Source organism: Athene noctua, chromosome 14, assembly GCF_965140245.1.
Source record: "Athene noctua chromosome 14, bAthNoc1.hap1.1, whole genome shotgun sequence".
Lineage (NCBI taxonomy): Eukaryota > Metazoa > Chordata > Aves > Strigiformes > Strigidae > Athene > Athene noctua.
The window spans coordinates 8,859,538-8,876,243 of NC_134050.1; the positions used below are offsets into that span (position 1 = coordinate 8,859,538).

At 38.4% G+C, this 16,706-nt stretch overlaps 1 protein-coding gene across 1 annotated transcript; it reads right to left on the reverse strand.

Moving 5' to 3' along the window:
- Nucleotides 1-9,463: 9,463 nt before the first annotated feature.
- LTO1 (LTO1 maturation factor of ABCE1) lies at nucleotides 9,464-16,331 on the reverse strand. Its single transcript, XM_074918575.1, has 5 exons — nucleotides 16,233-16,331; nucleotides 15,508-15,613; nucleotides 12,969-13,039; nucleotides 11,947-12,064; nucleotides 9,464-11,591 (listed from the first exon to the last, which is right to left on the reverse strand). Exons 1-5 carry the CDS (start codon nucleotides 16,289-16,291, stop codon nucleotides 11,523-11,525), a joined length of 423 nt encoding a protein of 140 aa, XP_074774676.1. The 5' UTR covers nucleotides 16,292-16,331; the 3' UTR covers nucleotides 9,464-11,522.
- Between the last annotated feature and the right edge of the window lie 375 nt (nucleotides 16,332-16,706).

Genomic DNA, 16,706 nt, shown 5'->3' on the forward strand with positions numbered 1-16,706 from the left:
ACTTTTGTATCAGATGGCTAACCCTTCTGATTTTAAATGTTTGAAAATTGAGTGAAGTCATACTTAGGAAATCTTGATTTGGGACAAAAACCTTTTTGCTGATAAATAATGATTCAGCAAGTAGTTTAAACATGCATTTTGTTGAACATGTTAAGCAGGTTTTGCGTTTCCTATCTGTTCTATAAGCTAGTAGGTTTAAGCCCACAGAGTCAGCTATGTTATTTATATTTTCCTTCTCTCAAACGTCATCTCTAAATGCAGACTACTAAATTTGAATGTTGGGCAAACTATGCCAGTGTTACTCACATTGCAAAGGGCAGAAAGACAAGAATGTAGCAAGAAAAACAATTTACTATAGGCTGTAAAAAATATGCATGTTCAGCTAAGCTATGCTGTAGCTTAAAGGAAAAAATACTGTATTTTCTTACATCAGATTGAGACATGTACACGGAAAAACCTTCAGAAAATCTGCTCAGTTCCACTGCTGAATTCAGACGGATTGACAAGCTTGGACCTTTTATGAACACTTAAATTCACATACTCTTTATTAAAGATTAAACAAGATCTGTTAAATGTAAAAACTCAGAATCCACTTACATTCAAGTGTATCTGGCATTTTAAGTGACAGAAAAATCCAGAAGATAAAGGAGAAAGTGAAGCTTGGAACTATTATTTCAAAGGAGTCATAAGAATGACCCAGGCATGTGGGCTAGATACCCTAATAAAGATTCCTGGCAACGTCATTGAAAAGCTACAACAGGACAAAGGCAGTAAAGCTATAAATGATGGCATTTTAATGAATTCCTGACAGCATCATTTTATGGGAAATGTATCTCCTCAGACAAACATGGTATTTTTACGATCCTACAAATATAATTGATAATAGCAATTGCATTGGCATGGCAAACATAGATTCCCATCTGGCTTTTGACCAAGTTCCACACAATATTCCAATCAAATGATGAAAAAGGGATTGCAAATTAATCAACTGCATTACACTGAAAATGTGAAATGTGAAGCTTGCCAGACTTCTGATTTTGTTCTTTAGAGTCAGGGAGTAGAAATTTATGATCAAGGCAGAAGTTACCCTTTTGTTTCTTTAATGCAATAGACATTTAAGAGGGAAAACGGAAATAATTTATTGATGATCTTATTAGCATCTGCAGAACGCTACTTAGATCTGTCCTACTTTTTGCCTATGTGAAGACTAGGTATAGAGAAGTCTCCTGTTTCAGGGAGGTCACTAAGTATTTGCAGCCATCGTTTTCCTGAGGGCTTTTACCTGAAGAGGGAACTGGCAGAAAGACTCTGTACTCTGGGAATAAGGCACACAGGTGCCTTCGCTCTGTGTGTGCCCTGCTGATGCAGGAGCACCACCCACAGGGTGCTGGCAACAGATCTGCTCCTGGAGTACACACCACCACCTCTACTGAACTCCTGAAGCTGTTTTTAATGTGGCCTTCAGAGCATCAATTCCTTCACAGAATAGCCCCAAGCTTAAGGAGCAGTCACTACCATACACAGACCAATACAACAACAGCTTTTTACTTGTCTCAAGTTGCCTCTCTGGACAGTAGAGGCTGTGTTTGGCGGCTGCTAGAGGTCTTCCCTCTTATACAGAAGGGAAAAAATAATCCATCTGTGTGGATTTCATCTCTCAATTTTAATTATGGTTTATGTTATTTATAAAAACATCCTTGACGAAATTTCAGATGAAAAAAAGCCCTACATAGCAATCCATCTCAAAACAAGAATACCAGTCTGTCCATTGACATGAAGATTGCAGTAGAAAATTGTTTTCCCATTATATTACAATGATATGCTAATGGACAGTCACAGTACAATCTTCCCTGCTAACGTGTCTGTCAAGGAGTGAAGCCTATCTGAAAGCCAAAGACTGCCCAGCCAAATGAGACCTTGACTATATCTGCTCAGCTCTGACTAATCTGGCATGAACTGGAAAACAAAGAAGCAAAATAAGAACTTCATTAGGCAACTGCTGCTAAATTCACACTTGGTAACACATTTGGGGTGGGTGACCAGAGAGCAGTAAGAACTTCCTCCCCACCAGTAACTGGCCTTAGACATGGAAAAAAAAAAAAATCAGACAGAATGGCCTAGGAGTGCTTGTGCTGGCAAATATATAAAGCAGTACCTGGTTTAGAGGGTAACCCCTGGGGGTTGGAGAGAGCTCCAGGTACAGATTATCTAATATCATCAAGAGATCTGAACCAAAGGAGGAATCGCTCCGTGCACAGGCCAAGCTCCAAGCCAGGACCTGACGTGTCGACTGATTGGAGCAGGAGTTCTCCTGGGTCCACGTGCTAAAGGTCTAGGCCTTTGATCTGTGCACGTAGCATGTGCATAACAGAGTGGAAATTGCTATCCACTCACTATTCCCAACCTGCTAAACAAGTAAGTTTTAGATTATATGTTGCTGAGTTGGGTGGTTTTGTTATTTCATCCATCCCACCTGACGGCCCTGTGACATTTGTCTTAATCCATCTGCAAGCTATATTCCAATAAATGCTTGGTCTCCTATGACAGCTAACACATTATCCACCAGAAGGATGTTATTTCTGACATTAGCACCAGTCTTCAAGGAGCTGGGCTGAGATGGGCAAATCATTTAATAACCACTAAACCACCACTAGAGCATTACGACAACTCACCTGAGCCAGCACTGAACAAGTGACCTGGTGTCCTAAGTCACCACTCTGATGGCAAACCATCTGAAACGGACAATTGAGCTTTTTGAGGTTTTATTTCTCCTTTTATTAGATTTTATCACTATAGATTATTTGAATAGAGGGTTTTTGAAAGCTTTTTTGCTTCTTAAACACCTGCAGGCCATAGTTCTCTACATCTGGTTGCTGGCTACTTTTAAGTATGAAGACCAAATCTTCAACAAATATATATTGTTCAATACAGCTATAGTCTTTTTATAGGCACAGATATATCATCTTCCCAAGATTTCTAGAAGGCATCAGCAATTATCTACTCAAAAGTAAACATTATTTCTTATAAACACAATACATTTATTTCATGTTTTTGACTCAGTATTTTTGTAACTCTTTTAGTTATTCACTATGACCACTTCGTTCCTTTTAGACAATAGGCCTACCAGCCACATATTAATCTAGATTTCTCTTTTCATAGAGACCCTTGGACTGCAAAGGATCAGAAAGGCTCCTCCCTTACGGACAATCTCTTTCCAATATAAGTGAAAGAGTTCATCTGCCTTCACTTCTGCATGGTAGTGCTCAACAGTGCTGTAGACTCACACAAGTACATGCAAAGCCTCACGTTTGTGGTTCTCTCATCCTCAAACAACTTTCCAATCACCTAAATACAGCCCTCCATGTTTGTAAATCCGTCTGTAAAGCTGCTTAAGGTGCCTTCAGGGATCTCTTTCCCCATCTTCCATGCAAATCACAAGTCGAAGCTCCTTGAAAAAGTCCACATTTTTCTCTAACACCAGTTTGTTTCTTTCTCATTAGTTTGAGAAATAATGATGGTACTGGATCTTTCTGAGGTTTGTCCTCATCTTACTGCATAAGAGAACTTAAAAGAAGAGCAAGACATACAATTATAACGAGCCAGATTCTCAATATGTGGTTCTAACAATGTTCCTGTGGTGAAGCAGGGTTATGAATTCCCAAATTGTGCTCAAATCATTCTCTGTCTTACTCAGGTGTTCTGGATATGATGCATAACATGATGCCATAAGTCCATGTGGCTTTAGGTTTACAGTGCACTTTAACTGCCCCACGAGCAAGGTCTCCTCAAGAAGGAAATACACTGCAGACATAACCTCTAGCTCTGCTTAAAAGTAACATACTATTATATCAATTCTTAGTTTCAAATAGTAATTTGTTTTTTAATTGTAGTTCAGAAACTGTCAAGACCTTATTAACAATAACTTCTGTATGTGTTTTTTAAAGGAGGTAAATGAGGTCTCAAAAATTCAATGTCTGCACATACATTGCAAAAAAAAAAAAAGCCAGTTTAGAGAACAATGTAGGCATGTGTTTTTAAACTACTGTTCGTGCAGTCTGGTCAGGACTGTGTGACACAGTATACAGTGTTTTGTCATCCAAGGAATGTCTTTGATCAAGAGTTTATGCAAGAAGGAAAAAAAAGCCATGAAACCCTAATCCGTTCCCACAGTCCAGTAAACGTGAGCTGGACAAACAGTGGACAATAGCAGTAAAGCTTGCTGCTGGAACAATAGCTGCAACTAAAAAAATTAAAGGGTTGCTGACTCACAGTTCCTACTATCAAGAAAGATTCCATGCAGTATTGATTATTCTCCAGAATCCTGAAGATGCTGAAGGTTAAAAACTGCGATAAAGCAGCAAAATATGCTGCTAAACAATAAAAATAAAATGAAGGACAGCGACAAATACTGATGTTGATTCTGTCTAGTGCAGAATCAGGATACAGAGACTGAATAATAAATCTTTCTGCCTAAAAAATTTTCCAAAATAAACTCCGTAATTTTATTATAAACAAATATCAGTTGAGTTTTTGGTCAGTACGTCACTATTTCAGGTACCATCCATACAAATTCTGCACAATTACAATCAAGCTTTCTAATTTTTCGAGACAAAAGCTATAAACTATTTCTTGTATCGATTCAGAAATCTTCTGTAGGCAATTTTGACATGCCAAAAGCAGATACACGGAACACTGTCATTGGTCAATTACACATGTATATGAAATATGACAGAACAATTAAAAACATCGTATAGCAATCCACTTCAGAATTAACTGGCAGTTACTGTGGCTGATTTTTTTTACCTGTCATATATTTAATGAGAATAAACAGGTACTACTTTAACTTAATAAAGATTTCCGAAGTCTCCTATATTGGCTTTGTTTCAGATAAGCTTAGTGATCACGTTTCCTTCCACATAGTATTACATAATTTGGTAGGGCTATATGTATGTTCAGGACTTGCAAAGTCCTTAGAGAATCTTAGGATAAAAATGCTGCAAGAACGTGATTATTACACTTAGGAAATAAACACTCCAGTGATTAAGGTAGGAATATTCAGTGTGATGACAAAGAGATACTCAAGTTAGCTACAAATGAACTGACTGTATAAGCAGTGTTAAAACCAAGCTTATTTGGATATTCAACAGCATTGTACATCGGTTAGATCAGAGCTTTGTTCTAACGTAGGGATACTCTTTCTGCTGCATTAGGTTGGCTTTAATTTTAGCCCAGATATCATCCCATTGCAGTGTTGTCTAGACAAAGAATCAAGAGCTCCAAGTTATCTTCTTGTCTCTGCTAAGGAAACCATTATTTTCAAGTCTGTGCACGGAGTTATATGCTTAGACTGCTTTCAAAATAGCGCACAAAGCTTTTTATCATTATTTTTCATGTCAATAGATGCTGAGCTGGTTCTGCAGTTCCAAACACTGGGACACACTGAAGCACTTCAGTATCAGATTGCTCCAGTTGGCCTTTAGACATGAATCCTAGACACCAAAACTTGCAACTGGAAACTTGCTGCAGAACTCATTTCACACCTCCCAAATCCCCTTTTTCTCCGGTGATATATACATTTCTGTGGTAATGTGTACTGTCACAACTTTATCCATTAAAAAAACAACTCTGGCAGACTGTAAAATGAGAATCTTCATGGTTACTTGTCAAAGTATGAAAGCTGAAGTTTTAGGCTGTAAGTAGACCAGAACCCATTGTCATAAGAAGTTGCAAAGGGCAGTATTCAAAAGCCACTAACATTCGTACTGAGTAGCACCAAGAATATAAAGAATTAAAACATTAATAGAAATATTAAGCCTTTTGCCTCAAAGCAAAGCCCTTCTATTTACAAAGGTCAGGATGAGATCTAGTATCACATGTACACTGCTCTATCTGCCCTATCCAGCTTTGTTATAACCTTCTCTGGGATGCCCTGAATAAACTCCCATCAAAAATAAAAGTTCTAATCCAGAAAGACTACAGATAATTCTAATCTTCCATCAGATTTCAAACTATATTCTTAAAATTAAGCACACCAACACCAGCAGTTTGCCAAAATGTGTAGTGCTTCATGCTGCTATCATTGCAAAATTGTTTACAGAAAGCAATTACCCTGACAGTGAGTCTTATCCTCATCTTGCTTGCCCACACCTTTACCTCCAGAAAATTACATTCGTTAATATCAGCACTCCCTTTCAAGCATGCAACACTGCCGAGCAATTACAGGACATTATAAAAAAAACCCCAAAAAACAAAAAAACAAACCACCACAAATGTTCAAACAAGCCACCCAAGGAGAAGGCACCCACTTTTATTTGAGAAAGAAACTAGAAAAGAATCTAGTATTATTAAATCAGATCTTGAAACAGAAGGCTGTATCTAATAAAATATACAGCTTTGGCAGCTTGTGAGTAAATAAATATTAGATCCAGGCCTGTAGTTGCATGATTTTTATAAAGAAAAGATTTTATTTTTAATGTTCTTTTCTTGTAATACCTTAATGCAGAGATAGGCATTAAAACTTTACATTCAAAAAGGGATGTAGATGCATACTGAACAAAAAGATGTCAATAGAACAGGATTTGTGCATTTACAACCTTGAAAATTCAGATCTCTTTCTGTGGACTAAGTCATGTATCTTAAAAGGCTACCAGTTCTTACTTTAAAGCACCGTGGAGTATTAGGGAGCAGGCAGACATCTGACAGATGATCTCCCTTTGTTCCAATATGGGAAGCTGTATTTTCTGCCAAAGTGTAAATAAGCATTCATAAATACATCAGAGGGCTCAAACTCTTGCACCTCTTCATAAAACCTACATAAACTTTGGAGCTCCTAATTTTGTCTCAACGTAACCTATTTAAAAATAATAAAAATGTACTACCTTTCTAGAAATCCTAAAGAAAAATGTGTACTTTACTCATCAAAAATAATCCTATGAAAACAGTGTTTAAACCAGTCTTTATTTTTCTTCCTCTAACTGCTGTAGAGCCACAAAGCTAGCAACATGAGTTTGCCCAGGTGCTATGTGCACATTAGAACACACTATTGCTTATGTATTTCATACCTCAATGCAATCAGATCAAAAAGTCACATAAGCAAATAAAGCATGCCAAACTGGGAAGCCAGACTTTCCTTACACATCCACATGTAAATCATCATAACACTGTTTCAGAAAAACAACAGGATTTGAATGAGCCAAACTTCTCCTACAGGGTTGATTTTTAAGTGAACAATTGCATATCCAGAATTTTTCTGATTTCACCCATTTCTGTTGAATTACAGATGCTCATTCAAAGCAGAAATTGATCCCCTTCACATTACAGTTCACAACAAATGGAAAGAAAGTTTGCTGCTTAATGAAGATATAACAAGTGCTTTATTCATGAATTTTACTAGGAAGCTTTAACAAACTCTATCCATGTTTTTTTGTTTTTGTTTTTTTTTTTTTTAACTGTACTGATGTAGTACAATGACACAGATAATCTACAAAGTCAGATTTACATGTTCTAGTGAGGGCTGATTTGGTATGAGCAGCTGCTGATCCCATGGCTATAAGACAGCATTGAGTCAGCATGAATTCTGCAGAGAACAAATTCACCGCAGTCCAGAGCTCACCCTTCTCTGCTGATGCCTCAAAACTCTGTGTACTCATCACATATCATAGAAAGAAGAGTTACAAGTTCTGGACTGAAAAGACTTCAGTACACTAGCAGTAATTAGCTTCGTATCCACCTTTTAATAAAGTTCTGTATTCCACAGCTTCAGCTGAGAGATGATCATGAAGAAACAAAACAAGCCAGAACGAAGCCCAGGCAAGTCAGAAATTTGTAAGTTAAATGTTTCAAACATTCCTCCCTAACTACTGAGCACTAGATTTGATAAATAGTGATATATTTTTAAGTCTTAGCAACTTAAAATAATCTTAGCAGAAATTTTCCATTAAGAAATTTTCCAGAAATTTTCTTAACAGATCAAGTATTTCTGAAAAAAACCAAATCAAACCTGTTTGAAGATATAGCACAAAGTCACAATCTCTATGCCCTACTTTATTAATAACCAGTATTATAATCTACAAGATTGCATTTCTTTTTCTGTATCTTTTCTATCCAGGCTTTAAAGCAATATTTAAGTTGCACAGTCAAGCATTCAAACCAGGAAATGCCCGAGCAACCCTGGTCCTCAAAACTTTATTCAGGTCCTCTGTGCACAGATCTTGATAGGGTCTTTAATTACACTTGCTTCCACCAGTCCTGACCATTCAAGACAGGATGAGTAAACAGGGTGTGAAACTAATGAAGACATTTATAAGAATTTGTTTTCATTTGTTACAGATTTCAGGAGGATGTTAATGTAACAGGAAAGGTGTCAAAAGTAAAGAAACCATATGCTTATATTTCACAAAACTGAATCCCGATTTTAGAAATTCAAATAGATTTTGGTTTTTGCCCAGTAACATTCTAGCTGGCTTAAGCACACACCTTTCACAGGTGTTTGCTAACTATAATGTTCCTGATTTTCTAGGTGACTGATCTGAGAAACACAGACAAAAATACAAAGATGCAGAAAAGCTAGGTACTCAGTCACTCTTGATGCTGGCGAGAAGCACATTCTGAAGTATTTAAGCACTCAAACCACAAAATTTGGAACGAGTCACCTTAGACACCTCGCATTAGTTAAGGCAAATAAAAAATATCCTTGATGCAACCTGGGCTATAAATAATGAATAAAAATACACCTATAGCATGCTGTGAAGACTCCACTGTTACAGCCCTGAACATCACAGAAAAACCCACAACTCTGTTGCAGAAAATAGTTTAAAATTGGCACCGAAAGTATGCAACTACATATCCAACAGAATTTTTAACCATACCTCATTTAATAAACACCAGCAGGCCCATACAAGACATGAAACACAAGATATTCAGAAAAATACAGACTCATGCAATAAGAAACTCTATCAGTGTGTACACACATACGGAGCTAAATTAAAGACCTAATAGGCAACCCTAAACCTGGCATATCCCAGCTTGAAGTCCTGGTTGCTACAATCTTTATAGTTAAATATATGTATATACATATACTTCCATAATAATTTATTCAAATAATATTAGTTTGTTATAAATAAAATTAAAGCAATACAAGAAAATTACCCACCAAACCAATTTTCAAAATAAGTCATCAATCACTTGACCTGCAAAGATCCTTTCTCAGTCAAGCAAAAATAATTTTTTGATGCAATCTCTAGAGTACCACTTTGCATATAACTTTATCACACATGTCTATTGATCAAATGCTTCACAAATACTTTGAGCTCTCATATGCTTTCCCTTGCTTTTACATACATTTTTGTAAACCATGTACAAAGATTCCAAAAAAGGCTGCATTCTAAGACATCAATACTTGGACATCCAGTGTTTACTTCTCTTTGTACTATCATTCAGAAGAACAAAACTGACTTCTTTAGACCAAGATCCAAGAGAAGTTTATTTAAAGCATGATTCATGGATTTCAACAAAAAATATTTTGAGTCAAAGTTAATCACAGATGAGTATCTAGTACTTTTTATTAATCTGAAGTGAACAGGTAAAATAATTTGCACAAACAAACTGTTTTGTGGATGCAGAGACAACTTTTTCAAATTTGGATTTCTCTGAAGTGATTATGAAACCCAATTAGCTCTCTTTTCTCTAGTATGCAATCTTTCTGGTTTGTGTCTATCTATTTACTGAGATAACAAGGTATGCTATTTTATTTTGCTTCTGTTTTAACATACTTGCAGTTTGGTGCTTGTTCTGATTCCCAGTGGTTTAGCTGCATAACAATTAAAAGTCAACAGTACCAGACTGACCTAAATGAAGAGACCATCAACGCTGTCGCATCTCTTGCAAGGTCTCAAATGAGGAACAAGCTACAAATGAGTCCTACCTCAATGTTACTTTATTTCAAACAAATGCACCATGTAATCAGAAGAGCTGTATCATGTGTACATATATTTTGTACTCTCTATTTTAACAACTTCTATCTATATAAATATTTGTGAACTCCTACAATTTCTTACACAACAACCTCCTCCACTAGATGGCCCTAAAACTCAACTATGTGTATCAAAGCTGTTTGATGACTTACACATGTAAAACAAACAAACAAAAAGTACACCAGCAACCAGTTATTAAGAAAAGCCTCTGATGTTGGCATACTTGCATAGTCAGAACAGACAAAAAGTAAATTATTTTGAAAGAAACTGATACATACACATACAACTCCCTCCATACAGTTAGCAAAACTGTTTTGTTATCTTCAGAGGTCAAAATCCAAAAATTTTAGCAGAATGCATGTCCTTCATATCCCAGGTGTGAATACAGACTGTACTTTTAAAAATTCAAGTTGCTTATTTTCTTGTATAGTAAAAAAACTGTACAACGGAACAGAGGTCTGGATGGCATAAAGTAGTGTTGTTTGAGGATACGGCCATATCCAAACACATCCTTCACCCCAGACACTTTACCCTGCACACAGCTTCTGATACCCATGTAAGTCAAATCTGTCTTTATGAAGCTACACTATGCCATGCAGACTTAGCCAGACACACATACGTTACAACTGATGAAAGGTCTTCCAGAATTCATTTTATACCTGTATTGCAAATGGTATATGCCAAGACATCCAGCAGCCCAACCCAAAATATCTTTCAGGTAAAATAATTGATGTATTTCTCTTAAACTAACATAGTTAAATAGATTTACTGATAGCATCCATTTTTTGGAATGAGACAAAAGAGTACATTTTCAAGATTGAAAAATAAAAAGCTATTCCTTGATAAAAGGTACTAGTAAATACAGTAAATCAGTATCACAACTCTTCTGGTAGTCATGTTTCTCTTACTGATCACTTCAGTTGCTCGCTTTTTGGGGTTGGGTTTTGAGGGGGTGTTAGGAGGGTTCTCGACCCCCCCGACTGGATCGGTCTTGCAGAACTTGTGGAACATTTCATGTTCTGAGCTGCAGTTACTTTATGAGCAGGTATCTTAATCTTTACATTCTTACTTCATTTGTTGTTCTATCCTTTACCCACAAAAGTGCTACCTACTGCAAAGTCTGCAGGCAACTGATTATATTTTACTTCACCTACAATATCTACACATTGTGTAAACTGAATGATCTGCATACACAGATTTTTAAATGACATACACCCTTTAAATAAGGAAACTTTGCAAATATATGTTTTCCTTTTGAGGAATTAATCTATCAGTTCAAGGCTAGTGAGGAATTAAAGCAAATATTTCCACTTAACAGGTTTACACACTAGTGTTTCAGTGATTCAAAATAAAACCCAGAGATAATAGACATTAAACAACATATGAGAAGTACTATTGCAAGTTCAATGGTTTTCCCTTTCTCCTTTAATATTTAGCACCTCTTCACTATTTTAATTTTGTTTAAAATAAGAGTAGATAAACAGTTCTCCAGTTATTTGTTCTTTTAATGTTTCTTCTTTGGTCATCCATGTTTATCTTCATCTGTTATATTCAAAATGTTAGTAAAGATCTTTCAGTACCAATTCTAAAATCAGACTGAATATTTAGCACTGAACAAACCTAAAAAAGAATACACAAAAGTGTTTCAAAGCATCTATTTTCCAAGAAGAATGCCCAACAAAACTCCCAATTCCTCCACTTCTCTTCTGGTCCCAGTTGTAATTCATTGTCAAACAATATTTTCAATTTTCTTTTAAAGAATATTTATCTTTTAATTTGTATTTGCTATCAGTTGGGCAATTTTCAACTATCAAGTATTTTCACTTAATTCATTTCAGGTATTTTTACTATGATTGCAGAAGGAGAACAATAAGTGCTCTGCACAAATACTATGGTTTTGAGCAGGTTTAGAGACTAAATATTTTCAAAAATTAATACCAATTTTCTGCTAAAATAACAACTTAATTCTACAAACCTGTTTAAATTTTCCTCTGATTTTTTCCAGATCTTCTTGCAGTTTATCATAGGTGGGGTCTTCATATGGGAATTTCTGAATCATCCCTATTAATGAATCCAGAGCTTTTATCTTTTTGCTACAAAAAACCCAAACAGAAAAAACAATGAGCCTACTACAGAAGTCTTTTCAGTCCATCAATATGAAAATTATACTAATTCAGTGCAGAACCCAGCCCTCCATTCTTCAATTCAACTTGTCCCACCTAGCTCAGAGTGTGTATTTGATACATATTTAAGCCATAATCAGAAATTAAGCTGCAGCACAACTGACAAAAGTTTTGCTTTTAACTTACCTGCCAGAAGTTGACAAATATTCAAGAATCTTCAGAAATATTGATTAGATGACTGAGCAAAATTAAGAAATGCAATTAAAAAAAGCTCACCAGAACACATATTAAAATAGCTGACAGTATTGTGGCAATTATGTCAGATAATTTAATCAAAACTGAACAGAAAAAAATTATGGAGAGAAGAATGAAAGTCATAGAAAAATGTAGGTAGGAAGGGACATCTGGAGGTCATCTAGTCCACCTTCTGTGGAAGCTGGCCTAACTTCAAAGCTAGATAAGGTTGCTCAGGGCCATCTCCAACCAGACTTTGAAAATCTACAAAGATGGAGCTTTTAGAGTCTCTCTGGACAACTTCTCCCATCACTTAGTTAATGTGCATTGGGAAGGACCTTCTCCTTATGCCCCATCAGAACTTGTTTCAAATTGTGAAAGTTGCTTATTATCCTTTCATTGTGCAATTCTGCACGGTACAACTAGGTATCTCCCTTGCCTTCTCTTCTGCAGGCTGAAGAAACCAAATTCCCTTACCCTCTTTTCAGTATCTCATGGTCCAGCATATGATACCACCCTAAGTGCCCCTCTGCTCACCTGTCGTCTGTGCTTTGGTGTTTCTTCAGGCAAAACTGAACACCATAATTTGAAACAGTATTAAAGGAACAGTAATTTTTTTTTTTTTTTTTTAATACCTTACCTGTTCTTCTCATCCATGCACTTCTGGAGCAGACACTGCCACGTCAGTGCAAACCCAAGGTAGCTGCCAATCTGCAAATTTATAAGAATGTCATGAGGGGAAAAAAAAAAATAATACATGCAGCATATATACTCAAACAGAAATAAAGCACTACATTGTATCCAATTCTTCAGGAAACAAATCACTGGATATAAACATGTTTCTGCACTGGAAAGTTCAGTAAATTAAGTAAGGTAAATGAGGGCTGTGTTACACATTACAAGAGTCAGAAAACTTCCTGTAAGAATCTATTTAGCATAGGCAAAAATATTTAAAATGCAGCATAAAAAGAAATTCTGAAAAAACCAGACATACTTTATGTGCTTTGAACCCTCAGATTTAATAAAGCATGGTAGTAGGGAGACAGTTAGAAAACAACTTATTTAACATGTTTTGGTAAGTATTTATTTTTGCAGCACTGTCAGTTTAAGCAGCCCACACACAGCCCTACAAAAAAAGTGTACCAGCTGGACAGAGGGAGCTACCAAAGAGGAAACCACACTTCCCCCCCCCCCCCCCCCCCCGAGTTAATACACAAACAATTCTACCAGCCTAACTCAAGAGGGTAGCATGGAATCAGAAAGAAGCACAAGGAGATGACTAAGGTAGCCTTGCTGCCAGAACTTTTCATTATAAGTTTGGACACCAAATGAAATAGGAATATAGGTAAGTTCTTCAATGCACCAAGTGGAATCACTTTCAAAAGTGATTTAGCATTATCAGAAAAATAACACAGACACTTGAAACAAAAGTTAGCTGACTTTGAGAAACTGAGTCAAAAATTACAGCCTAATCCCACTTGGGTCCCAACGTGTGCATGTACATACACCTGCCACTTAAACTTACAAAACACGTTGGACTTGTAAACTCCTGTGGCCTGCAAACGCCTTCAGAGTAGAGTGGCAGTGTCTGTTAGTTCCAGTCTTCTGTTAGTTATGTTTGTTTAAATACATAGTGGAGGTTCTTTTTAAGGCCCAAACACGGGTTTGGGATTTAACATCCCATTAAGCGCTCAAACATATTTTAAGTGAGACTTCCAGTTATTTTTTTCACTGACAGAAATTTAAACTGCATTTCCTCAAACTGCTTAGAGACCCAAGGTATATGAGGGAACTTCTCAGGAAAATTAGCACTGCTCTACCACAGGGGCACAGTGCCAATCTTCTGCTTGAGCCCAAGCACATACTGAGGGACGTGCCCGAAAGAGACACTTTTTAATTTTAACATCTTACTTTAACTCTGTCAAGCAAGGCCACTATTAGATCAGCACCATAATTTTGCCCAAGACACAAAATGGGCTGACAAGTCTAAGATTACCCAAATCACTCTTTCTCCCATTTAACATGGCTCACGGTCTACAATCTTACTGTTCTCTTCCGCTTCCTCAATAATTAGAGAACTTACCTATTATGGTCTGTCTAGGACCATCATGTGTAAAACTATCCAGCTTTGGAGGCTACTGTTTAACATTCTCATCTTGGAACTAGATAGTTGTAGCATAAGCGGGAAAATACTTCATCACTGTACATCTCTGTATCACACCCAAACGCAAACCAAAATTTTACAATAACCATCCTTTCAGAATTAGACAGAAATTTACCTTTTTCACTTCAAAATGGATTAAGGCCATAGCTACTGTTCTGTATGTAGGTGATTAACTTTCTGAAACCTGAAAATATCAAAAGGGCAAATTGCCAAATTACCTAAATTTCTTCAGTAGATTGACTAGATTTAGATTTGTGGTGCAGTACATGAAATAAGGCCTGCCCTGAATCCTCTAGTACAGCTTCCTATCAAAGCTGAAAAAATCCAGTTCAGGTCCCACAATACTCTAATTACATTGTACAGCACTGAACACACTCCATTATGATAAACTTTGAGCTGGACGTATGAGACAAGTCAAGGTGCCTCACCACCACTCCCAGGTCCTTTTATTTCCAGAAAAGCTTATTCATTCAGGGTTGCCATTGTGTGGCAATACATAGAACTGACTCCATCTACCAAAGAATAATTGTGCCTCAATGGACAAACTCTTCCAGTATTTAGAAATAACAAAAAATAAACAGACACACCCAGAATTGCCCCTTCACAGTTCTTTATCCAAAGTGTCTCAACATTCCATGTTTTTCCCGAAAGTGAGCCACAATTGAGATGGTACAGGGGAGCCTTTAACCACAATTTTGGGTTACAAAAATAAATGTACAGTCCATCATAATTTTTTTCTGAGCAAGCTTGTTTGAATTTGTTTCTTCTTATCCTTCCTTTCAGAAAAAAAAATACTCAAAATTCCATATAGAAAACAAGCTCAGAAAACATAAAACCATATATATAACTATTCAAACCAAAATACCACCTTCAGACTAACTTTATGGGTCCTTTTGTAAACATACAAAGCAGTGTAACACAGTAGGCATCAGACTACCAATATATCAGTCTCTGCCTAGCAGTTTCTATGCTACAGTAACTTTCTAACGACAAAAACATTGTGATTCTGCAGTACCTCAGACCCAATCTTGGCACCATGGAGTGATCCATACCTCCTTCCCTCAACAACTCCAATGTGACTGCCTTCAGCATACCCCTCCTGATACCCCTCACCATGAAACCTGTAAAAACAAAAGTGTACATTTTTTTATCACCTATTTTCATTTCCTATCAGATTCACCCTGCACACAAGCAACTCACAGAAACAAAACCATACTGTATCATCTCTGAAAAGCAATTATCCACATTCACAAATATCACACAACACTGATTTAAATTAAGATGTCTCTATGCCTACTGTAACCTTTTCAGAGAGGTTTATAACCATTTGCCAAGAACAACGCACTCTGCAATCCATCTCAGTACTTTCACCAGAATAACACTAACTACAAGCTCACAACTTCTGGTCAAGTTTGCACCTGGTGGAAGAGCTGAGATCGAGCGGGTCGGTCGCTCAGCAAAAGAAAAGAGAAGAATTTCACTCGTGTTTTTTCCTCCTCACCCCTTACCCACTCTTCACCACGCTCACCACCCCGCCCTTCACCCCTCACTTTTTCCTCTCGGCTCCTACTGCCGGCTGTGGAGGCCCAAGCCCAGACCGAGGCCCAGGCCCAGGCCCGGGGCTCCCCTCTCTCCGCCCTAGGCCGACGGTAACTCGCGGCGAGCGAGGAGTCCCGCCCCGGCCACGCCCACCCCCCACGGTCCCCCGAGCCGCAGTCAAGGCCCCCCCACCAAACCCACCTCTCCTCGGCCATCACAATCTCATCAAACATGTCCGAGCTCGGAGACGCGGCCGCCATCGCGCCGCCAAAGCCCGACGGCGGCTCCGCCCCGGACACGCCCCCCGCCGGGCATGCCGGGAAAGGACGGCAAGCCGGAGGGGCCGGGGCCGCCGCCGTGCCAGTGCGCAGGCGCGCAGGGCCCCAGCCCTTTGGGCGGGCTTTGAGCGGCGAGGGGGCGTGGCCAGAGGGGATTGGCCACGCCTCTTCCCACCTCGCCCCGCCCCTCGCCCCGCCGCCGGGGCGGGCGCAGCTCCCGTGGGAGGCGGCGCGGTGTGTGCACACAAGGGGGCGTCCGAGCGCCGCGGCGGCGGCGGGTGGCGGGGAGGTGTCCGCCTCCGGTCCCCCCCGGTCCCCCCCGGTCCCCCCCGGTCCCCCCCGGCAGCCAGCCTAGTGCTGGCATCGCTGGGGGACACCTCGCTGCCCCGCCGGGAAT

Excerpts from the sequence above, each read along its gene's own strand:
- LTO1 (XM_074918575.1), bottom strand. The coding sequence starts at position 16,291 with ATGGCGGCCGCGTCTCCGAGCTCGGACATGTTTGATGAGATTGTGATG. Across the intron at positions 15,614-16,232 it reads ATTGTGATGGCCGAGGAGAG|GTTTCATGGTGAGGGGTATC; the intron begins GTGGGTTTGGTG and ends TTGTTTTTACAG. Across the intron at positions 12,065-12,968 it reads TGCATGGATGAGAAGAACAG|CAAAAAGATAAAAGCTCTGG; the intron begins GTAAGGTATTAA and ends GGTTTTTTGTAG.